General features: G+C 43.2%; 1 protein-coding gene across 10 annotated transcripts in view; it reads right to left on the bottom strand.

Moving 5' to 3' along the window:
* Positions 1 to 25,682, bottom strand: part of INPP5A (inositol polyphosphate-5-phosphatase A) — a 230,852-nt gene that overhangs the window by 22,013 nt on the left and 183,157 nt on the right. For all 10 annotated transcript variants that reach the window (XM_040703146.2, XM_015289008.4, XM_046943201.1 and 7 more), the window contains exons 10-12: positions 15,010 to 15,105; positions 14,639 to 14,713; positions 153 to 226 (exon numbers count right to left, since the gene is read on the bottom strand). In XM_040703146.2, coding sequence (XP_040559080.1) covers positions 153 to 226; positions 14,639 to 14,713; positions 15,010 to 15,105 — 245 coding nt within the window. The remainder of the gene's footprint in view (positions 1 to 152; positions 227 to 14,638; positions 14,714 to 15,009; positions 15,106 to 25,682) is intronic.

The raw sequence follows: 25,682 nt of genomic DNA, 5'->3' as shown, positions 1-25,682 counted from the left end.
AGGGGACGCAGGAAGACTGTATACATTTACAACGGGAATGCTCATCATTATCATTTCTATGTATAGAAACACTCAATTTACCTACAACACTGCTAACAGTTATGCTTTCACCAGCTCACTAGTTAAATAGATGGATTATACGTGAATCTTACCTCGGAGGAAATGAAATGTCCAGTTCATACAATCTGTCCTTAAAGACTGACAGCTCTCTGTCGAATTCTAAAAGCTATAAAAGATAGAAACAACGCATTCACTCTAATTTTGAACTGAAACAATCTAAAAACATGACATTACATGAAACAAAATAAACAGAGACTGATTCTACAGCTTGAGCTGTGTTCCTCAGATAACAGTTTTCAAAACTTAGTGCAAAACACGGAGTTCTATTCTGATATATGGAAAGTTAATTGAGAAAAGCGTACAAAACATTCATCCCAGTGAAACCCACAATACTGGCTCTTTACACCAGTGCCTTACACATGCACTTGGCATGTCAAGATGGCATATTGAAAAAAAAAATTAGCAATCTGTTCAGAGATAAACCAGGCTAGTATTAAAGGAGTACAGCAAACTGATATGCTAATCAACCCAAAAAATGCCAGCAGGAGTATCACATTACTTTATATTATCTTTAGCTCAGATAAGAAGGTAAAGCAAACATAAGGATGTGCAAATCACTCTTCCTGAGCAAAGACAAGCAACATTTTTGTACACTAGTTTTGGGTGGTACATGTCAGATAGCAGAAAAAAAGGAAATATTACAACAGGTAAAATGTGTTCCCAGGAAGCAGGCAAGATGCAGAACTGAAAGCAGACATTTAACAGACATGTTCATAAGCCTAGAGTTAATATCCCGTATAAATATTAGTCCTTGCCAAATCTGTTTTCCCTTGACCACGACAGAGAAAATAAATGTCTGTAGTCTTTTGTTCATAAACACGAACCCACTCATAACAAGTCAATGATAACAGTCTGTGCTAAACCATTAACTGTTCTGATGAACACAAGCGACCTTATTTCAGAACCATGGCTGGTGTGAAGTCTGATTTCCCAGTGAATAGGAGAGTTAAAAAACAAAAAGCTCATCATCTGCAGCATTACTAGCCGTCGTTCCGAGTGTCACTTTCTATTTTGACAAGCATGTCATCCAAACAGTATCCTGTATGATGGGGCGTGTTTGTCCACTGTTCATTAATCACGTCCCATCTCACAGCTGCGCTGATACTGTTGTATGAATAGCAGAGGTTCCCAAAGAAATTAGATTGTGTCCCTCTTTCCCCTCTGCCACCTCATAAATCATTCCTGAAATGTGCAATTAGCAGCTACTTGTACACATTAATTATCTGCGTGAAGGGCAGCTACCTGAACCACCTGCACTGCTGATTAGCTACCTCGCCATGGCCCACCCAGGTTCTTCCATTTCTGGTTGCCGTGTTGCTTTATGCACGCACTTCTACACATGGGTACAAAATAACGGGGAGATTCCCGTTTTACTGCATCTGACACTAAGCCCTGAGATGGAATGCTGGCAAAGGCTTCGAAGACAAATAAGTGCAATTAATTTGTATACATTTGAGCACCAGTGAAACTCAAGTATCTAAGAATTTAGATAATTACTATGAGGTACCTGGAAACTTGCATCTCACGTACCTGTCTATCCAGTAATATGTTCAACCCTCAACAGGTTGGGATGGTTCAGCCATTACTTTACAATGTAATCTCAACACACTTAAGGAAAAAGGGATTCCTCATGCATGTTTCCAGATTGCAATCCTTTATTTAACTCCTAACAGATTGACGTGTAGCCGCTACATATACATACAAGCCAGCTGTGAAAACAAGTGTTAATATCCTTTTACATTCCCCCACTTGTTTAATGATCTGCCCAACATGAACCTGGCATAGGAGAAAAAAAAAAAATCTATCATCCATTACAAACTGTTATTTGAAGCACATGGCTATTAATACAAATACATTTTTCCTGCTCCTTCCAAGTAAAATGATCAGAGCAGGAAGGTGGAAGCACCAGGAAAAAGAAGGCTATTTCTGAAGCGTGAAAATGGCAAGAACTGAATCGAAGAACAATGATCCATAGAACACAATTGTATAAATTACTCATGAGAATTCCAAGGGCTAGAGATGTTAAATACAGGCATTGTCCTTGCACACCAATTCACACTTTCAAAGCTTTAGACATTCATACTGTTTTTGCTACGATTATATTTGCGAATTAAACGAAGGCCAGCATTCAGAGGACTAAGTGTTCAGACATGCATCATCATCCACAAAGTTTCTGATGTGTTTATTTGCTGCTGTTGTTTGTTCAGTTGTGCTGTGCTACACAGATGAGCTGCTGACACTGGTGACAGAGTAGGCAGATAACAGGAACAAGACTGTGTTGTGTGCTGCACTCATCGAGTCCCCGAGTCTTCCCAGGTAAAAGGAAATAACTGAACCAGTAATGACAAAGCCAAGAACTCATGATGACCTAGCTGAGTATCTAAATCCAACTGTGCCCAGAGGCACACGTATAGGAAAAGCTGTCCCTTGCTGGCAATGCAGCCTCATGTGTAAAGCAGATACATATTGTGACTGGAGTGGATTATTTGAACAATTTTTTATTTCCTGCCATATTTGAATAATTAATTTCAACAAAGCATTTGTTCTTTCCTGGATATTAAGTGACAAAGTTACAATATCTGTAACCATCCACGTGTACAAACACGTCCACAAATTACAGAGATATCCAATTATTCTCATGAAGGGAAATGGCAAGTTCCTCATGTGTTCAGGATGCTGCAATGAGAAATCACTTAGGAGTTCTTTATTTACCTGGTACCACCACAGACTGCAGGGTAGAGTAGGGCAAGAGATGATGAAAGTTTGAGTGGCACATTTTGAGAAAACTCCTGTTTGTTTTTGAGCAGATGGGCATGCTCTGGCCACCACTTTTTTTTTTATCTGCCTTAAAATCACTTTGGTTCTCATTCAAGTCATTGATCTCAAAAAATAAGACTTCCGGTGAAAAAAAAACTAGACCTTATCACAATTACAGATGCTACTTTCCTTTCCAACCCAACTTAGTAAGGAAAAGAATGGGACTTGATACAGGCACCATCTCATTATACTTGCTTTAAGGCAGCTACATGGATGCCTGGAGCCCCTTAGCACTACAGATAATTAATGAAAATTAATATATGCAACCTGATACTGAAAAGCAGTCCCAATTTCATAAGGCAACATCTTTGTTTTTGAAGCATATGCCACCATCTTTTAAAAGATTACCCCAAACATATCCTATTAATGGATATTTACAGCACAAACTTCTCACTTATTTGCATATTGCACATTACTCAGCATTGTGAATATTATTGCTGTAACAGTAAACAGGAATATGTCAGTTCACTCTAAATGATTTAAAAATGACAAAGAAATTCAGTTTAATGCCGAAAATCAATACATTGTTCCATTTAATTTACTCATTACAAGATCATCTTTGAGAAGCAAACCCTGAACATACCACGTGATATTCTGGGATAACTGGAGCAATTGCACAGAAGTTTTAGAGTGCTATGGCTAGAAATTAATTCTAGAAATATACGCCTCAGTTCAGAAGACTTTTACCCCTCAAAAAAGCAACTTCACCCATGTACTTGTATGTAAAGTATAACAAGGATCATGTAAGGGCTGCTTTAAGCACTGAGTTGCTGACACTATGTTGTAATGCTATAATGTGACAGAAAGTACAGTGATAATATTGGGGTGGCAAAACTTTTGGCTGTAGCAAAAGCCCAAAAGCAGCAGCCATAGACACATAAACATAGGAAGAAAATTTGCTTACCTTTGGAAGGCCTCAGACTTGCAGCAATCTCCAGTAAGATACCCTCACCACCACTGCCAACCCTTAAATGAGGGCTGGAAGGGGTGGATCCTGGCTCCAGCCCTTCCGGTCACTCAGCTGCATTGCACACACCTGAGCTGCCCGGGGCTGGCCCTGCCTTCCACCGGGTGCTCCATCACTGCTTCAGGCCATGACTGAGCATTTCCGCTAATATACTTGGTCTACAATGTGCAGTGACTATCCCCTGCAATTCCGTGAGTTAAATTAGATTAACATCTCTCAAATGAGAATGCCATCCCTACACATAAGTAATATGTCTATAGACAGCTTGTACCCTGTGAGACAGAGACCGCACATCTGGGCGAATACAGCCATGCAGTGGGATTATGAATGCACACAGAACACATCCACTGGCCTGTGACTGTGAGAGAAAATCGCAGGGCAGAATATTCTTTAAAAAACAGATTAAGTTTATTGGTGGGATTTTGCAGTTTGAAGTTATAGACTTCTGTGCTGTACACTTCATAAGCCAAATCCTTCAGATAGTTTCTACACGCAAGCTCCTGCTGACTCAAATGGGAAATGACTTGCTATCCGTGAAGTGCTTTGCACAGAATTACAGAATGACTGCAGCTACACTAAAGAGTATTTGCTATTTTGTTAGAGAATTAACAACCTTTATGGCTATTGCCTGTATCAGCTGCAGCATCTATCACTGTGCTGTTTTTCCATCTGCTTGTAAAGACTGCTGAAGTTTTGTTCTTTCCCTCCCTTCTTCTCGTCAACAAGCACTATCACGGAATGTACACTTACTCCCTGGAGCCCATGGTCCCCGTAACTGCTGGGGCTGTGTGTGGGAAGCAACGCGAGTTTTAGCTGAAGATAACATTTATCTGCAACACTAAATTTGGATATTATTCTGCTCCACAATAACCAAAGGATTGTAGCAGCATTTAGCCGGTGTAGAAATCAAAGTAAATTTGCTTGCTTCAGTTTAAAACAACACAGAGCTCAGGAAAGGTCAATGTCCATTGGTGTAGTGGGCCACCTTGGCTAAAACCACACGAGTATGAACCCTTTAAAGCAGGGATCTTAATTCAGTCATTGGAGTAGAACAATAGCAATTACTCATCAAGACCTACAGACCGAAGTCAGAGTGTTGTTAGATCAGAAGGTGATATTAGCAGCATTTATCAAACCCATCTGCGGGGCTCACCAGAGAATTCACAGCTGTGAAAGGAAAATGAAGTTTTAGACCAAGGAAAGAAGATGAGCATACAGAAATGGCCTCAGAGAATTAAAATATATGGGCACCGGTCACCGTAAACTCCTTCACCAGTCTTGTACAGAGCCCCCTTCTTTTGAAAGACTCTGGAAAAGCAATAATTTAATTTGGCTTTCCAGTTGAGAAAAATATTTAAAGCCTGATTCAACAATAGACTGATACACAAACAAGGCTCTGGGAAATACAGATCCCTCCCACCTAAGATAATATTACACACAACTGTGCTCTGGTCTGATTTTAAGCTGCTCTTAAAATCAAGGTCCCACAGGGCCTGGCAGGGGTGGCTGCTGTCACACTGCTGTGCACCGGCCCCATCTTGCTGGGGAAGTGCTGGGCCCGGCAGTGCCTTCTCCACACGGGCAGGGCAGAAGGGTGCCCTGGGATGTGGGGCTGCAGCAAGTGGAAAAGGCTTTGGAACAAGCAGTCTGAGTAGTCAGTCCATGCCATGCAGTACTTCTCACTCTGCAGGACGTTTAGTGACCTGCTGGTCCTGTGACAGACACATGCATTGACACTGATCTGGACAGTGCCATCAAGCTTTTCTGATGATGTACACCTTCAACTCCCCAGTGGGGCTGTGACCCTTGCAGATATACCACATGCCTGTGTTCTGCATATAGTTCTGTCCTCCTAACTGACCTGTGTGGAGACCTTGGTTCCAACCACACTGGCTTCAGGATGAAACCAATAACTGTCAGTTCCCTCAGAACCTGTGGATTGGGTCCCATGGACTTAAGTAGAGGTTGGTGTCTCTGCCTGTGGCAGGGGGGTTGGAACTCGGCAATCATCAGGGTCCCTTCCAACCCAAGCCATTCTATGATTCTATGACTTGTGTACCTTCAGGTTCTTTAGATGGTCTCAAACCTGATCTTAACTTACAGCAGGCAGATCTACTTCCTCTAAGTTCTTACCATTGCTTTCTGCAAATTGGGTGGTGTGGTAGAGCCCCTGTCAGTGAAGACTGAGGCAAAGAAGTCATTGAGCACCTTAGCTTACTCCGCATCCCTCATGACCAGGTCTCCAACTTCCTTCTGGAAAGGGCCCACATCCTCCCTAACCTTCTTTTTATTACTGATATAGTAGTAGAATTTCTTCTCGTTCCCCTTTATGTCCCTGTCTAGATTTAATTCTGTCTGGGTTTTAGCTTTCCTAACCTGATCCCTGGCTGCTCAAGCAACTTCTTTACATTCCTGCCAGGTAATCTGTTCCTGCTTCCACTCCCTATAGACTCTTTTCGAGCTTAAGTAACTCCAGGAGCTCCCTGCTGATCCACAGAGGCCTCCTGGCATTCTTGCCTACCTTCCTTTTTCCCATGATGTGCTACTTCTGGGCTTGAAGGAGATGGTCCTTCAATACTGATCAGCTTTCTTGGGCCGCTCTTCCCCCCAGGACTTTCTCCCATGTCACCCTGCCAAGCAGTTCCCTGAAGCGTTCAAAGTCTGCTCTCCTGAGGTCCAGAGTAGCAAGTCTGCTGCACACCCTCTTCGACACCCTAGGGATTTTCAGCTCCACCATTTTGTGGTCACTACAGCCAAGGCCGCCCCTGAGCTTCACATTACTCACCAGGCCCTCCTCACCTGGTGAGGACAAGGTCCATCACAGCACCTTTTCTCATGGGTTCTTTTACTATTTGGAAGAGGAAGTTATTACCAACACATTCCAGAAACCTCTGACTTCTGGTGCACACTGCTGTAGTGCCCCTCCAACAGGTATTGGGATGGTGGAAGTCCCACATGAGGACCATGTTTGGTAAATGTGAAGCTGCTCCTATCTGATATAGAGAGTCTCATCCACTTGGCCTTCCTGATCAGGTGGCCTATAGCAGACCTCCACTGCAACGTCTCCATCCCCTGCCTTCCTTTTAACCTTAACCCATAAGCTCTCTGTCAGCAACTCATCTATCCCCACGAGGAGCTCCAGGGACTCTAGGTGGTCACTGATATAGAGGGAATGCCCCCTCCCTTTCTCCCCTGCCTCTCTTTCCTAAAGAGTTTATCCCCATCTATTCCTACATTCCAGTCATGAGAATCATCCCACCATGTCTCAGTGATGCCAGTGACATCACAGCCCTGTATGCATGCATACGCCTGCAACTCACAGAATCATAGAATGGCTTGGGTTGGAAGGGACCTCAAGGATCACCAAGCTCCAACCTCATGCTGCAGGCAGGGCCACCAACCTCCATATGTAATACCAGACCAGGCTGTACAGAGCCCCATGCAACCTGGTCTTGAACACCTCCAAGGACGGGGCATCCACAGCCTTTCTCGGCAGCCTGTTCCAGCACCTCACCATTCTCTTGGTAAAGAACTTGGTAACGAACTCCTGCTTGTTCCCCATGCTCCACGCAGTAGTGTTCAGGCACCTGAGGTGGGCTCCCATTGAAGCTGATTTACCAATTAGAGTTCCCTTATCCTGTACTGCCTCACTGGCCCGTGATTCTACTCCAGACGCAGGGCATCCATTACCATTGTCAGACTCAAAGTGCAATGATTTGAGGATCCCCTCCTCCAACAACTCCAGTTTAAAGCCCTCCTGATTTCACTGGAAAGCTTTCTGCCAAAGATGGTCTTTCTCTTGTCTGACAGATGAACCCCATCCTATCCTGAGAAGATCAGAATTCTCAATATTTCCATGACATAAGTAGCCAAAGCCCTGTTCACAAGACGACTCCCTCAGCCATTTGTTGGTTTTCTTAATTCTGTCAGTCCTTTCCCTCCCCACTCCCCTAACATGGACGATTGATGAGAAGACTACCTGTGCTCCCAAGTTCTTCACTGCTGCTCCCAACTCCTTGTAGTGCCTCTTGATATTCTTCAGGTTGCTGACAGATGTGTCACTGGTGCCTACATGAAACAACACCAGCAGGATAGTAGTCTGGGGGACATACAAGGTCTGGCAGCCTCTGTTAAGTCCTTGATGCAGGCCCCTGGCAAGCAGCAAACCTCTCTAGATAGTGGTCCAGGGTGACAAATGAGTGCCTCTGCACTCCTCAGAAGGGAACCACCACTATCATGTGTTGCTTCTTCTAAGCTGCAGCAGTTGTTATGCAATAAGGAGCACGTCTGGCTGCCTTACTCTATTAAGATGATTTACCTGTTATTGTTTCTTCTTCCCTCTCAGCCTGGAGAACCATGAAGTGGTTCTGCAGAGGGACCTCAGAATTCAAGGCAGACTTTTTCCTCTTGTCAGTCTTTTTTGTGGCAATTTGCCATTTCTCATCACTGTTTGTTTCCCCTCCAACTGGATACGCCAGTGGGAGAGTTTGCGCCTGTTTGGCCCCGGACTGTGGATTCAATGCAGGCTGCAAGTAAGTCTGGCTGACCCACTCTATCTCTGCTTCCCAGATAGCACACAGCTTTTTGTCTGTCTCCTGCAGGTCAGTCAACTGTCAGAGGAAGTATTCCACCTGGGCACATCTTACATAGGCAAGTTTACCACTCACCTCTGCTCCAGAAGAAAGGTCCACACACCTCCCGCAGACCATGGTCTGCACGGGTGCTTCTTCCTTCAGAAGCTCTGCCTGAGTGGAAGCACTGGTCATGGCCAGGGTAGGTGGTGGGTACCCCCAGCCAGCCAACCCAGCACATGCAGTCTGACTCACACTTGTAGTCTGGATTTACATGTATGTTTGTTAGTAAGAATAATTTATAGATGCTATTCCCAGTCTCTCTGTGGTGTATCCAATCTGCGTGTCAACTAAGCACTACCTTGAGCAAATGCAATTACAAGCATGGGGATACTGTTTCCTGGGCAAAGGAGGAGAGCATTATTTTTATGAAATCAGACATCTCAGATGACTTAAATAAAAGGCAGTTTCAGGAAGCATAGGATTTCTTTATGATCAGTCCGAGGGAACAACGATCCTAAGCAATCAATTTCCTTCCTTTATCCTAATTTGCCCTTATACATCATATTCAAGATTTTATCTGGACAGGGGCTGGTTGGCTCAGTGGATAAACCTCTGCCTTTTCACCTCTGGGATCATGGTTCAAGTCAAACCCTGATGAAATGCACTTGATCGTCCTAATCTAGTTCTTAGTGGACAGTATTCCCATTATCTTTAAAAGGGTCAGAGCCAAGGCCATTGAGAAGAGTGCATTGTGCTATATCTTGTCTGTTGATTAATACATTTTCAGTGATGCCAGATCCTTAACCTTCATGAGCACACATATTCTCACAAAAAGCTTAATAAAGGTCCCTCATGGACTAACCTTTTCTTCTCACTGCCTATATCCTATCAGATCTCTCAAGAATATTAAAATAAAAAACACAAAGAAATTACTCATCATCTAAAAATATGTTTGCCTCAAACACTTGCAAAAACACCCCTAAGCTAATTAGCATAATAACAGATCACTTTAAATCATTATTTGGCATGGGGAGAACAAGACCTTTATAACTCAATCCATTTTTATAGCAGATTGCAATTTTCTTCCCATATCGTATCATATCAGTCAAAACTAAACAGACACACAGAATAAAAGGAATCTACCCTCAAAGACTGATTTTGTTGTTCAGAACAGACACTGAATAAAGATGGTACTCACCACAGAAATCTACTCTTCAGGATTACTGAAGGATATCTGACCAACAAGAACAACATGAAACCCTTTGTTTTTTTTTTTTTTTTTTTTCCTCATCATAAGAACAAATAAGGTAAGAAATGGAACCACTTCCATATATGTAGTCTGGAGATCACTGTGCTTTTCTGCACAATTATCTTGAATCTGTGATTCTATGATCCTAATCTGTTTTGGAATTAATGTTGGTAAGAACAACAGTGTCCCTTGAACTACCTGACTACTCAGGAGATACAGGAGCATGGGCAGCTTCAGACTAACTTCTTGCACCTCCAGGTAACAGAGGCAGGGAAGCAGCTGGCATAAAGGACTGCCAAGGCAGGCATCCCTGTCAGAGCGGAAGCCATCATCAGAGAACAAGCCACCTGCCCAGGAGCAAGAAGGAAGCAGGGAATATCAGAGTAAGCACAGCTACGTAATTAATCACCAGGTTCCATGTATATCAACAGACAAAGCAGATTGTGACTTTAGTGGAAATAACATCTGGTCTAACTCTTAAGAAAATAAATTAATTGATCACTTTCACTGCAAAGTAATGATCAAAATCTCGAGGAAAATAAGTTAGTTTCCATATAGATTGATTCTTTAATATGTTTAATATGAAATATATGAATGTATGACCCATTTCTCATTTCTGATTGTGATTAAAGATTATAAAATGATTCCTAATGATTTAATCATTCTCCCGCAGCCATTAAGAGGTTCTAAGTTCTTACTCAGTATTTATTTAACTGACTGCTGAAGACACAGCATTTAACTCACAGAATCACAGAATTGCAGGGGATGGAAGGGACCTCAAGAAATCATCGAGTGCAACTCCCTGCTAAAGCAGATACCCCACAACAGGTCACACAGGTAGGCATCGAGCTGGGACTTGAATATCTCCATATAATGAGACTCTACAAGCTCTATGGGCAATCTGTTTCAGTGCTCTGTCACCCTTACCATAAAGAAGTTCTTCCGCATGTTTGTACAGAACTTCCTATGTTCATGTTTTAGGCCACTGCTCCTTGTTCTATCACTACAAACCACCGATAAGAGCCTGGCCCCATCCAATTGCCTCCCATTTCCCTTTAGATATTTATAAACATTTTTCAGATCCCCCTCAGTCTTCTTATCCCCAGGCTGAACAGGTTACTCAGACCTTCCACATACCGGAGATGCTTCAGGCCCTTCATTTTCATGGCTCCTCTGCTGGACCACTTCTAGGAGATCCCTGTCTTTTTTGAACTGGGGAGCCCAGAACTGGATACAGCATTCTAAATGTGGCCTCACCAAGGCAGAGTAGAAGAGAAGGATCACTTCTCTCAACCTGCTGGCCACACTCTTTTTAGCGCATCCCAGAACTCACGGTTCTTCTGTACAAAACAGTAACACAATTATCATTTTTTTTCATTTAAAGATTATTCCTGCCTTGATTTCCTTTAGAATATTTTAAATTAAAAAGGAATGCTCAAGTACAAGATTTTTTGAAAACAAAAGAAAACAAAAATAGCTATAGCTTGATTTATAATCAACGATTAAGAAATTTGAAAAACATATGGTAATAGCGTAGATTTATTTGAGGACTCCCTGCATGTTGCTACCTTCCTGGAGCCATCGGTATGATAACTTCGTTCACTTAAGAGCTGGAAAATCCAAAACTACACTCCAGTTTTGTGTGAGTGACACACTGGTGGGTCAGCATAAGGCTAGAGATAGTGAAAAGCCCTGCAGAACCGCTCAGGATGTCTATGCAGAAATCTTAGGCATTCCTCATGTCCTCCCATGTGTGGGAGCTCCTTGGGGTGAGGAATGGGTGCACAGAAAAGGTGTGGCATGGATATGGGCACTGCTCCCAGCTAGGATCTGCTGCCTCTTGAAAGGTATAAGCAACCAGCCCCGGTCAGGTAAGACTCATTTCTTTGCCCACAACTCATGGGCGTTCTTTTTTGAAATAAAATGATACAAAATGGTCATTGTGCTTTGAGGTAATACATACAGATAATTGCTAAGATAACTTTGGAATAGGCTACAGATGTCTGGAAAAATCAGACCTCACAGATGACTGCATGAGTTTCGAATGGAATTTCTGTTGAACAGATCATTTGTATCTATACCAGATTTTTCATAAAAATATTCATTTTCGTAAATACAACTTAAGATTCTTTTTGTCAATTATAATGTAAAAAAGAAGGAATAACTGTATGGACGATGATAAAGTAGCCTGTTGATAATAAATATTTGTCAGCTCTTGTCACATCTCTAAGCATTGCACTGTTACTGAAGAGACACCACACTGATAGAAAAAATAAAAAAAAAAATCAGAAAAATCAATGGATTTTGAGCTAAAGCAGTTGCTAAACACACAGAAAACATCTTTATCCAACAGCCATAGCACTGTGAAAATTCCCAAGCCTTGCATTGGTACAGCTAAGGAAAATTTAATCTTCCCAAATACTCATCAGGGCACTCCATCCTGCAGACCTGACAGCCCCACTTATAATTAATTATACAATTTCGATGGGAATATCGACTAAACAAAGCTATAAATCATAGAAAAAGTCAATAGGCATGGACACATTCAATCATGTCCCGACCAATGATTACTACTCTTAAAATACAATAATTATTTTCAGGAGCCAGCTTGAATTAAATTTCTGTCAGGCTGGTACAAGACCGGCGGTTGATGAAGGATGCGATGGATTTTTTGGGTTGAATTCGGCACAGAGACATTTATCCTTTTAGATAGGTAGTTTGTTTTTAGTGATCATGGTGCTGTGTGTTTAACTAGACCATGAAGATTAGATTATCTCCAATGGCTCATTATATCGTTTATCTTTTCCTTCCATGTTTGATCTGGAAGATTTCCCCCTTCTTGATGCATGAATGAAATGACTGCTGATTTAGAAAGGGAATGTGCTTAAGTGGGATTCTGCTTATGCCTTTCCACACTGCATTCATATATACGTAAAGCCAGCCAGCAATCATCTGAAATGCCACTGGGGATGTGGCAAATGGCAGCAACACGAACAGCTTTGTTCAGCTTCAAAAATGTACTGGGTAAAAAAAATTAAAATTACAAACATTTTGAATTGTCTAAAAGAAAGCCAGAAGATAATAATAGTAACAAATACAGAGGAAAAATATATATTTATCTATGGAAACAGAAATTGGGATTAGTGTTATTACTTTTTATTAAAAGCTACTTCGTCACTAAAAAAACACAATTGTTATGTATTCCCCAAAGATGTTTTCATCTTCTAAAATTACAAGAAAAGAAAAAAAGAGAGAGAGAGAGAGAGAAAGAAACCAACAAATTTTTCTGACAGTAGCTGTGTTTGTAAGATATCTTGCCCATACAGGTATTTTCTGTGGTGATTATGTGCTGCAGCTGAAAGATGAGCTGTGAGTGGGGACAGCAGCCCTAATAAGTAGGGTGGATGTCAACAAGTGTTAACATATTCTTAAATAAGAAACATCATTTTCTTAATGAGTCAGTCTCATCCAACTGTTCTGACTCCAGGAAATGAGTGAGATATCGGATTTTCATACGGAATTAACCATCTAGGTATAAGTAAACTTATAATCAGAGAGGGCAAGTAAAAGGGCTTCAGCTGTCTTCCTTGCCCTGTATCTCTGCAGACAGCCCTCCAAACAACCTGCTTCTCTACGAGCAGCAAGAAGATACACTGTAGGTAGAGGAAGAGAGAGATGGGAGAGTCAAGGGTGCTGCGTATATCCCTACACAAAACATAGCAACACACCATGTCAGTGTGCATACTGTGAATTGGTACAGTCTGGCAAACACCAGAGTTGGAGGACACTCCATGGAGCTGCAACACAAAAGCTTAATCTTATGTCTTCTTTCATTTTGGGTGTGGGGAAGGAAGACAAAATTTGGGCACCCTGGGGAAGGATGGGGAAGCTTAGCTAACTTGTCAGCCTGCACAAATTGCTTCGACACACACAGTCTCCACAGGAACACCGAGTTTTCTGAAGGTTTTGCTTGTTTGGCATTGCCTGCCCTTCTGGTATAGCTCAGAATATTAACATGTGAATGCCATTAGTTTCTGCATGCATATGCAGACCTAGATATGAAACAAGGAGCTTAGTTCTGGAATCAGTGAAGGTGGGCCAGTTTGCACAAGCAGAGTGTCAGGCCAACGAAATCCACAATAAGGCTCCCACATGCAGCATGTACATTCCTGATCAGCACACTGTCTGTGCTTAACATTCTGTTTTTTCTGTTCTGGATGCTTCATGTTTTTCCACTAGATACGTAACTCCTAGGAAGCTTTGATGAAATTGAGAATACTACAAGCAGCCATATAGAGATTTTCCAAAGTGAAGCGGCTACATTTTAAAGTAAAATAACCTTGAAGATGATAAAAAACCACTCTCTACAGAAAGAATGTAGTCCTCATTACACATCAAAAGGTTAGTGCTCCCTGTCTGCTTTCCCTTATTAAGCCCCATATGACTGCCTCAACAGTGCTGATCTGCTGCAGGGTTTGAGCTTTCTATTTCATTTATTCATACATGTCATTACTCTTTCATATACTCATTCCATATTCTCAGAAGACACAGGTATTTTCAGTGCAGTTTTACATTAAAGGCTTTTCATAAGTTTTCAGGAAGTGCACAATGAAGAACCAGTAAAGAAACAGCATATCTGAAGAAATACGAAATAGAGGACAGAGACAACAGGGGAACTAGCATGTATACTTCATTCACTTATTTTTTCCTATGAAAAAGAAGGTAAACAAATAGATACCAAAGTTAAGAAGCTGTACTGTGCAAGAAAGTTGGAGCAGTGACCAAACTGGGTGAATTCTCTCTTCTCATTCTGGACACAGGAGGACTAATAAGGGTAAGGCTTGGTAAGGGTTGATAGAAACGCAATTTTTATGAGTTTTCAACTTATTCCTTCAACAGTAATGAACTTACCGCAGTGCCATTATTATCTCTAAAAACATCTTGATTAAAATAGTCAAAAAGCTTCTTTTCTAATTGTAGCATAACCTAAAAAAAATAGACGAGAAAGGTCAGAAAAACTCAGGAACCCTTTTGGATACACGCAGCCCTCAATACAGCGCCTCTAAGTGTCTAAAGCTGCTTGTCAGCTTGCCCATTTAGTTGACTGGCAATCAGTTAGAAAAATCCAATTAACTGAGCATTAGGTGTGACAATACAGATCCCTCCCCTCCCTTTAAATTAACAGTTTGAAACAACTATATTCATGCTCTGCAGAAAAGAAAGTGAACATTCAACAGTGTTTCTATTTACCCAGGAGGTACAGAGGGCATTGCGTTGTTTACCTTTCGGTCATTATCGGATTCACGAAATATTAGCTTGACTACTTCATTTGTGTCAGCTGCCCGGACAGTCTGCATGGTAGCCTTCGCACATAGCGTCTAATAGGAAACACAAAGGGAGAAGGGGAAGCTCATTTAAACAAAAGGTGAGGCCATATCTTGCTGAACGTGATCAATCCATGTATCTTCAAGTGCAGATCCAATGCCCATCCGAAAGCATGATTTGCTGAAGGTCCAAAGTCAAAGCACTGCTAATTTAACTGATTCTCATTTATGATGGGTTTAAAACAAGAATCTGATTTACTGTTTGGAGAGAGACAGACAATATAAGACAGTATCAATGAAATAAAACATACTCATCTGGCTTACTGCTGCACATGCAGGTTCTCCCACAGGTCTGACACTGCATCACACACGACTTGTCAACATTCTCAAAAGCCATTTCCTACAGTCGACGACTCTACAGTACTATTTGTTTATGTACCATATTTCTAAAAGCTGATGAGCACCTTGGCACTACAGTCCTGCAGCTTAACCCATTGGCCAAAACCTCTGCATTATGAATGAATGCCCCAAGAATAATAAAAAAACCCCAGGAATATTTAACAATCTGACAGTAACGTTCAAAGTTCATTCTGGATAGCAAATTGCACATGCACCACTGTTTTAAATAAGAAACAATATCACCACTCTAGGTATTTTGAGGACTGTGTGTCCAACATGTACTGTAAGTTAACACTTCCTTAGACTCACGGTATGAATCTCAGAGGTGTCAGGCCCTGGATCCTGTGCAACTGGCCAAGCTGTGGCCCAGCTGTAATGGCAAGGATAGGGGACCCAGAGGGCTGGCTGCATGCAGGGTGTGCTCTGCTTTGTTGTGACAGGTGAAAGCCTGGAACCTCAGCAAAGTAGTTAGGCATGTATTTAACTTAAAAACATGCTTTAGATTCACAGAACCCATATTTTTGTAACTAAGTGCTTTAAAATGCAGAGAGAGACTATGTCATAACTGTGGGGTATGCAGTCTTCACTACATGAAGTTATCCAGCATGGGCAACGCTACCAGATGGTGTGTGGTGCTACTCTGACCCATTTGTCTGGGCTGCTGGGAAGCTCAAAGCAGAAGACAAAAGGGGAGCTGTGTACATCTAATTATTACTCGAAGACAGGGAGAAAATGGCCAAGATGGGCACTTACTCGTGGGAAGCAGCTCAGTTTCCCTTGCCATAGTCTAGCCTCCAGGAGCTCACAGTATCTATGCACAGGATAAGGATATTGGTAAAGATGATCTTTCTGAATAAAGGATTATTTTGCTGGAAGTTCTTACCAAGAGCGTGCTCAAGAATTCAGTCAACAAGGAAACAGGTGCCTTCCCTGCTCTGTCGGTTCCATTCTTTGTAATAACGGTCAGAGAATAGACTGTTATTTAATAACATAATAGATGTTATTTTGCATAATATTCTCTTACAAAATAAATAGGATTTCTGTTAGTGGGAAATTTCACATTCCACCGCACACTTCTTTCCCACAACAACATACACCCAACTACTGTGCTTCATTATTCCAAGCGCAGCATCCATCAGACAGAGCATCCTGCTTACAACAACAGCTTCCTTCGTAGTTCCCCAGTAAGAATTTATTTGAAAGAGCTGTCAGGCACCTATTTTTAAGAAGTCCTCATGCTTCCAAACAACCCAGATCTCAGCTCAGGTTTCCAGTGGTAAGAGTGGAAACTCGGCATGAAAACCTTTTCTTCTCATTTGGAAAAAAAAAAAAAAAAAAAAAAAGGCATTAAAATGATCGTGGATAAAGGGGCCCCTGTGTTCCCACAGCACAAACAAGAAGGGAAAAACTGAGTGACTTCATTTTTAAAGGACAGTAACCTGAGTGTGATGCAGTAAGGACGAAATGCACCTCTCAGCCTTTTCCTTCGGCTCTGCCAACTGAACAAGTGCTGACCCCCACCTCACTGAACACAGCACGTCCTCGCCTACAAGGCTGTTCGCGACCGTTTCCCTCCCAGACGGGCGATCCGTGGACTACGAACATCCAGCTCCAAGTTGTACCACCACAATCTGGCGAGCCCAGCTGCCGCACTGCCCGCACACGCACGGCAAATCGCAGCTTTCACCGGCGGCAGCACGTGCGTCCCCTCAGCACGGCCTGGGCTGCCCCGCGCAGCCCCCCCCGCGCAGCAGAACCCCGCAGCGCTTCCGGACGGTGCTGCAACCAACCGCGCTCTTCTCTTCCCTCCCATCGCCGCCGTTTACCTTCAGCCCCGTTCTCTCCGTTTCTACACGTAATTAATGTTTTGCCATCTGCGTCCGCAGGCGGCTCCCGATGAGGTAATCCAGCAGCGAGCCATTCCCAACGCGCAGGCCCTTCGATACCGCCATTGAAATGCAGAGCACAGATTAGCTAATCGGGTCAAGACTAAAAAAATAGCGCTTTGGGCTCATGTGTCACAAATCAGTCTGGTCGCCTTTAAACAGCGCACCAGATTAGAACAAGCACCCGAACAAACCAAAGCGGAAAACCCGCCGCTCTCTAAAGCTGGTTTCTAAAGCCCTAACAAATCGCTCCATCTTTCACTCATTTAAACTTTCCAAATGAGGGTCAATACGGTCCCCGAGCATCCAAATGCTAATGCGCTTAAGTGCCCTTAAGCAGCTTTCCAGAGTGAATGGGCCAAAGAAGGGCTCGAAAAGACAAGGCAGAGTTACTGTCACTGTCAAAAAGTCATTGTAGCCACCCCCGGAGTGGTTGCGATTCAAGAAATTCATGATTTCTGTCTCTTAAAGGCATCTGCTTGAGAACATTTTTTTTCTGAGCTGCTTTATCTCAGAACTTCAGGCTTGCTCGAAAAGAAAAAACCCGCGATCGACTCTTGAGAACCAATAAAGAGAAAGGACCCACATATCTTATTGCTTTCAAATTTCACATGCACAAAAAGTTACCTTATTCACGGACAAAAAGTGATTGGGCAAAGGTTCATTTCTTATACAAGCCGGAGCGTTCCTTTTTTCCTCCTCCTTTCAGTTCCTACAAAGTCGTAGTCACCCAAGCAGAAAACTCGGGGGAACATGCGCCTTTTGAGACGGGGCTGCTTATGAAGGGACGTTTTGTTGCCGGTAAAGAAAACCAAAACGCGATGAAAATGCGCAGTTTCTTTTTTCGGTATTCCTTCAAAGGTGCTCTTTTGCAAGGTTAGAATATGGGAAATCAGACATCAAAACCCCTCCACACGAGCTATCTTTTTTTTTTTTTCTTTTCCTTTTAAATTATTATTTTTACAACAAAATTTGGAGGAAAGTTTGTCGCTGAGAGCCCAGAGCGGAGGGATCTCCGCGCTCCCAGACACAGCCGGGCTGCCCGCAGCTCTACACGCACAGACCCCGCAGGTCGAGCTCTCAGAGCATCTTTACAATAAACCTTTGCAGTAATCTGTCTGCCTTGAGCCGTAAAGCACTGCCATTTCTGGTAGCTGCCGGAGGACATAACCAATATGTACTATGAGGAAAAGTCAGGAAGGAAAGTTTTTAATACAAAAACAAATCTACAATTTCGTCTAAATTGTGCAGCCCTCAGAAACTGGAAGCCCTTTATTTTACAGTATAAACCCTCAACATCTCCTGCTGTATACACACAACGCAAGAAAATGTTTAAGGTTGTATTTCTGTACATTTACATTTTCAAGTGAAAAAGACATTAAAACACAATTAAATACATGATATAAAGACACACTATTATGTAATCCATCACGTATTATCTAACAGCGTTTTATATTGCCTACGTGTGAAACGCTGAGCAGCTGTGAACCACAGCACTGCTCCCTGTGAGCTGCACCACGTTGAGAACGGCAGCTGGCGGCCCACCCCGCAGCCCCGCTCTCGCAGGTACTGCACGCCTGTAACTACAGCAGCAGAACGGCTGTGAAAAACAGAGGAGGAGGCATTCAAGCACATTCAGACCCCAACTTCGCAACTGCCTTTGTCTACCGAATCTAAAAACGTGTGTTATTTTTCCTGACAACCTGAATGCTCTTCTAGACCTTATTACTTTGAACTCTTATTAAAAAGCAGAACACATGTTTTTCCTGTGCAATGAAGAAGTTCAGCAATCGTCACAGTCGCGATTTCTAATAAGCTGCATGGATCAAAACGTCTTTGCTAAGAAGTACCAAGACAGAAGAACGGCCCGAAGGCCGACCTGAGCCAGCTCACTGAAGTCCTGAACACGTGAGAACCAAATCCAGAACATTTAAAATACTCCAGGCACTCTGGCACGATGGAGAATGTCAGAGGAAAATGTATAATCGATTACAAAATGAAATGCTGCTCAAAAAGTAACATCAACCTGGAATTTATTCAATTAGGATAATCAAGTGCTTTTTCATTATTATCTGGATGCAGACTGCATTTGAAACAGACATTGAGGTAAAAGAAGTGCTACTTTTGTAATAACAGGAACATCTGTCTGTCTGGGCTCCTCCTGCCCTTGGGAAGGCGGGTGTGATTTCTGGGGCACTGGAAATATACCCCGGAAAATTCGTGAAGTAAATTCATCAGGTCATGTGGAGTAAGAGAATTAAAACTTCCACGTGTTAAATACACCTTTCTCAGCCAATGAAAGACACGGGCCCTGCTGCAGGACAGTTACTGCTGTATTCTTTAAACTCTGCCACTGGAGACCTATTGCAGCTGATGTTCCAGAACCACGCAGAGGCCTTCACCCACACACTGCAGTAAGCAGAAGGGCAATTACACAGCTAAATTCCCTCGTGCACAGTGATAAAATCCCATTTAAGAGAACTGACAGTTGTTTTTATGGGAAAAAAATATCCCTTCAACTGTAGTTTCACTCGTGTTAATATGAACTATATGGAAATATCAATGGCATCTCAAAGTTTCTATGCTTTTTACATGGATAAGCTTCCAGGAGTAGGAATTTTACTCAGCAGTGAGATACACATTTGCTGAATAAAGGTCAGCTATGAACAATTATTAATGAGAAGCAGCATTAAGTACTAACGTGGAAAATGGCTCACTATGTATAGCGGCACTGCAGTGAGCTGCGCCCAGGCATGGTGCAGGCACCAGGTGGGACGGGGCACGAGACCTTCCTGCACTGCTCCGTCTCCCCTTAGAATGTCACTTGTGCAGCACACATGTACATTAGCTCATGATTTGATTTGATGGCAAGTCAGTGCAAGTTACACTACAGTGCTGCTGGCATTTGCTTTGGGTCTGATCTAATCTCACAGGCACCTCACAGCAGCCCCAGCGCTGCCACCTGAGGAAGCCCAGCCCAGGAGCTGCTCAAGGCCTACAGCAGAACTCTGCCCTTCACTGTAGGATCATTATGCAAGGAGATACTTTGGTTAGAAAATACCACTTTGTGTGGTGTCTGTGACAAAAAAGGCTCAGCACTAAGACCCTACTGTCTTCATGCTTCCAAAACCTCCTGTGTCCTTAAAACAAATGACCCCTGCTGGGAACGGCTGGCACTTCTTTGGGCTCAATTTCAAACTACGTGTCTGGAGTTCATAATTACATGCATTTTCTTGTGCAAAACTGTAGATAATTCATGACAATGATATCAAAGTGTAGCAGTAGGCAATGCAAACCCATTTCCGCTAGTTTTCAAGATACTGCACTGGACAGACTGAGAGGCCTCAGCTTAATGGCACAGCCTGTATCCAGCCGTGCATGTGGCTGTGTGCTCAGCAGGGTGACTGCCCCGTGTCCACTGCCAGCTCCATGTCCTGTGCCCATCACCAGCATGCCAGCTCTGTGCCCCATGCTCACCACCCTGGCTGTGCCCCACTTCCCGGAGCACTGCCCTGTGCCCACAGCTGGTGGCAATGATGCCTCTTTAAAATTGATTAGAGGAGAATCTGAGTTCAGGACAAAAGCCTCTGCTGCTATGACTCTCAGAGATTGCATATCTTGAAGGAAATGCTGAACACCCAACTGTGTGCCGTTAAAGCTCTGTCCCTGGAGACAGGACCACGTAACAGTGCCTTCCAGCATCTTTTCCATAGTGGGACATACACTTCTGACTGCGTTTGAGAAAAATGCCCCTTGGCATTTGCAACATGGCTAGCAGTAACACAGTGCAGTTCGTTAGATACTTACCATAAACCAACTTTACTACTTACACACTGTGCTGAATTTATAACCCTCCCACATTTGAATCTCACTTGCCTCATTTTGGTTATGTAACTCTTCTAAACGTGATTTCCTTCTGACACCAAGCAGTCTGCTCAGCTAGGTGTTACTCTGTACGTGCTGACTCAATTAAAACATTTCAGATACGGATCCTGGCTTACCACTTACTCATCTACATAAGTCCAAAGAGAAAGAGAGAACACTTTTTTACGCTCTTAAATTTTTCTCCATGAAATCTTCTACACTCCAGACTTTCAAACAGGAAAGAGTCTTTCGTTAGACACTTTGTGGTGCTCTGTCCTGAACATTTCTGCACATGACACAGTCTCTCATTTTGTAACTATTCTTTAAATACTGGTATTATATGATATACATATATGTATATATATATATTTGCATTAAACACATTCCTTTTTTTTTCCTTTCTACTTTCTTTTTCAGTCAGGTGTATCTCTAAGAATTCAAAAACCAGGCTAGCACTCCTTTCCACCACATGCATTCCCTGTCACGGTGGTCAGCCTCCAGTTTTCTCTACCCAACTCCTTCTGGTCAGGTTCCCGCTTTCCTGGTTCTCATTTCATTTTCCTGACTGTGATCTCAATATCTGGGTTCAGATAAGCATCTGCACATCAGTTCACAAACAATTTACTCTGAGTTCTTTGTCACCTGCATACATCAGGAATACAAATCTCTGTTGGTACTCTGCAAGCAATGGTGAAATGAGGGCCATGTGTCATCCATCTTCCCTGCCTGCTAGGCTGTCAGTTTAAATTCACTTGTTGACACAGATAAGAAGTTGCAAATTCAGTGAAAACTTGGAACTTTGCAGTGGTCTACCAGAGAAGCCCCTTTCCTCCTCCTGTTCATTTCCTGGTTGTGCAGCATCATTACATCACACTGAGCACTGTCCTGCGGGAGCTCTCTAAGACAATGATTCGCTTTTTCCAGGAACTGGGACAGTCAACTGCTCCTATGGAAATCAAGTACGTTGCCCTGTCCCATCATCTGTGAACTTTCTGGAATTTATTCACACATTACTCTATTACTTCTCTCCCACTGCTTCAGCCATTTTTGGCCAAGCAGGAGTACCACCCCAAAACATTCCATGTTGGACAACCCTCCAATTCTTACCCATTTTTTACCCCACTCACCAGGCAGAGGATTGCATGCATTGCTTCCATTAAGCAAAGATTTCAATGAAGCACACAGATTCTGTGATCTAAATCTGTTTCTGTAGAGAAATGTAAAATTCCCTCTCAAATGGGGAGAAATGAGGTAAGAGACAGATTCTCTCCTTGTAGCTAAGCTTGCTCTTATCTAACCCTGAAATGAAGAGCTTTCTATTTCTTTTCATTTTAAAAGCAAAATAGCCTGCAAACCCCATCTGCTCCTCTGTGCCTTCCAATCCCCTCCGAGTGCTAACATTTTCCTTTGTTTGTGTTGATGGTGTTATTGTTTCTACTACTTCCATATTTAATTGTTTCCTATAGCCGTAAGAAACAAAGTAGCAAAAATTAAAGTCAGCACCCAGCAAAATTCTATGGCGTTTCCTGTCTCACTTGAAGGAATCCTGGCCACTGCCGAGTTCCAAGTAACTGGAGACTGCCAGCTTTATCCTTTCCAGCCTTGCAAGGAGCATGCTTACTGTCACAGCCTGCTGGGGACAGACGAGAGCATGCTGCTGGGCTGCAGCCTCCGCGCCACAGTTGTACAGCAGGGCGTTCCACACTGTCTCATTTGGAACAAGCAGCATGCCTCAGAAACTCTCCCACACAGTGCACTGTTCCACCAATAATCATTGCTTAAAAAAAGCAATTTCTGGAGCAAATTTGCCCTTTAAATTAATGGGGTATTTTGGACAAAATCAATAATGTGACATGGCTCAAGATCAAGGCTTAGCCACTGAAGAGAGAATATTTGGCTTCCAAAAAGCACATGTACACAGCAGCTACCATCTATGCAGTCTATGACATACACTCAATCCACTGTTCGATGGTACCTTTGTGCTTGAGTTCTACTGAGCTTATTCTCAGAATCAGAATCTGGAGCGGACTTTTAAAACGTGAAGTGTTGGGTGATTCTGAAATCAAATTACCAAACTGCCTGAAATCCATATGCTATTAGCCAGCCACTAGATACTTCTAAACACCAAGTGAGAATCACAGAGAAGTACGAAGCATTGTTTTATCTTCCTACCATCTACAACATCAGAAACAGCCCAGCCCTTAAACAAAGACTGGTTTGGAGACCTGGAGAAGGACAGTGGCAGCACAGGGCTGCAGTGTGCCCTGGGCTGCCTGCACCTCAGGATGACCGAGATGGACATCTGAACAGATTTTTCAAATGGAAATTGAACTTCACTGTTAATAACTGGAATGCGCTGCTCAGTGTTACAGTGAGAGAAGAACTTGGCTGATCAGGTGGTGCCTTGCTGGTGTGACACAGGTACTGCTGCCTCACGGCACTTTTGGCCCTTCTCTTTCTACCTAGCCTCCCTGACTTGATTCTCTTTCACCTTGCCATATCTCATTCCCTTCTCACTGGATCTGTTCCCTGTCTGGTTCCACACCACTTACTCCTTTATTCACTTTAGAAATGAAAGATGAATCCAGCAGACTAAGTTCCAGTGACCCTTTTTAGCCAGTTACGTTCGAGCAGCTCGGAGCAGACGGACGAGGATGGCCGTGTCGTGCTTCTTCACTGCATGGTAGCTTTGCAACCTCTTTGGTGTCATTTCTGCTGGTGTACAAATGAAGGTTCATGCATTGCGACGATATTCAGAATTCTCTCAGGGACAATCTCCCCACCAAATGGGTCCAACCTCAGCTGCTGAACAAGAGCAAATCACACTGCAGCCCCGGACCAAGAGGAGGGACACAACTGATCAGATAGAGAGAAGGATATGGAGGAAGAGCAACTTCATGCCACTGGCTGGGGCTGCAGAGGAATTCAAAGCAGCAGCAAATGCAGGTCCCTGGCTCATTGACAGCTCTGGGTGCTGAGAGCATCACTGAGAGAGGACAGAATGCTCTGTCTGAAACGTAGCTTCCTTGGTCCTGTTCTGTGGGTCACAGGTCCATTGGGAGGGGATGGGGCCCAACTGGGCAAATGATCAGGTAGCATGACATATAGAATCTCTGAAACACATGCAGAATGCTTTTCCTTAAAGCAGAAGAGGAGAAATAAACAGAGATCTCAATTATACAGACAGAAGGAATAACGCAGGATCAAAAGTGGTAGCGTGACATAATTCTGAGGCTAACAGCTGTGGCAGGTTGGAGAAGTGCTGTTCTTTTCACTGTGTCTTTAAGTGCTGTTAAATTCATTTGTCACTTGATCGAAAGCCAACAGGCCACAAATCTCCCCAGCACCTCTTGCACTGAATGGTGACAGGAGTGTTCTGTTCTGCCATAAGACAACATTTGTGTGCGTCTCTGTCCCGAGTCATACATGCTGCTTTAACTCATCTGCCGCCCCATTCTCTGTGGCCCAGGAGGACAAATTGCTGGCTGTGGCTCCCTTTCAGAGGCAGTACAGCGCGCAAAGAATCATGACTGAGCAGAAACACAAGGAACAGGCACATAAAAATTCATCACTTTGGCCTCCTGACCTCTTGCCACTGAGTTTGGCAAACCCCATCTCAAAAAGTAGCACCAGGGGAGAGCTAAGCAGGCCGGCTGAGTGAAATTACTGACAAAAAATATCTTGGACACAGGAAAACCCCACCAGATGCTGCATTGTCTTTGCGGAGAAGTGGTGCTGAAAAAGGGGCGATCTACCACATGGCATATTGGGTGGAATAAGTAGTGCCATTGTTTCAGTGCAGCTCTGTCACTTTACTGACTGCAGTACAAAGAGGAGTAAAGCAAGATTTAATCCTGACTTTTTAGTCAGCAGATTAAAACCAATCTTGCCAGATGTCCACAAGACTGTTTAACATACAGAAAGCTTTTTCATACGCCACAAGAAGTGAGAGCTGTAATAACTTCTTCTTTATTTCCTCTGGAGAGGCCTTTCTCACTCCCTTCAGTCAGAAAAAAGAGGGAGATATAGTACTGGATGTTAAGATGTGCTATTCATTTTTACTCTTCTTCCTTTTGAGACAAAGCCCATTCTCACCATTACCCATCCCAAATCAAACAGGCAAAGACTGCTGGTATCAGCACACTACGATATCAGAAAGCATGCGTACTCATCGGACCAGAAAGGGACGTTACCAGCAGTGCTCACAACTAACACTGAAATTCCTCTCCAAAACCCCTGATGCAGTGTGAGACATAGCAGTGTGTTTGTCAGCATGCTGACAAATAATAAAGGTATAATCGCTCTTCCCCCTAAAACCAAAATGATGCCTGTATGACTTCTGCAGAGCTGCCTCCTGACACGCACCGCCCAGGCTGGGCTGCATGCTCTGCTGGGCTGGGGCTACGCAGCCCTCAGGGCAGCCCTTGCTAACCCAGCAGCAGCCTGGCAGGTGGGACGCAGCCCTGCAGCCCCAGGGAGGGC

The sequence above is a fragment of the Gallus gallus genome, chromosome 6, assembly GCF_016699485.2.
Source record: "Gallus gallus isolate bGalGal1 chromosome 6, bGalGal1.mat.broiler.GRCg7b, whole genome shotgun sequence".
NCBI classification, from domain to species: domain Eukaryota; kingdom Metazoa; phylum Chordata; class Aves; order Galliformes; family Phasianidae; genus Gallus; species Gallus gallus.
The sequence above is the reverse complement of the archived record's forward strand: the minus strand, read 5'-3'. Positions and strand labels throughout refer to the sequence as shown.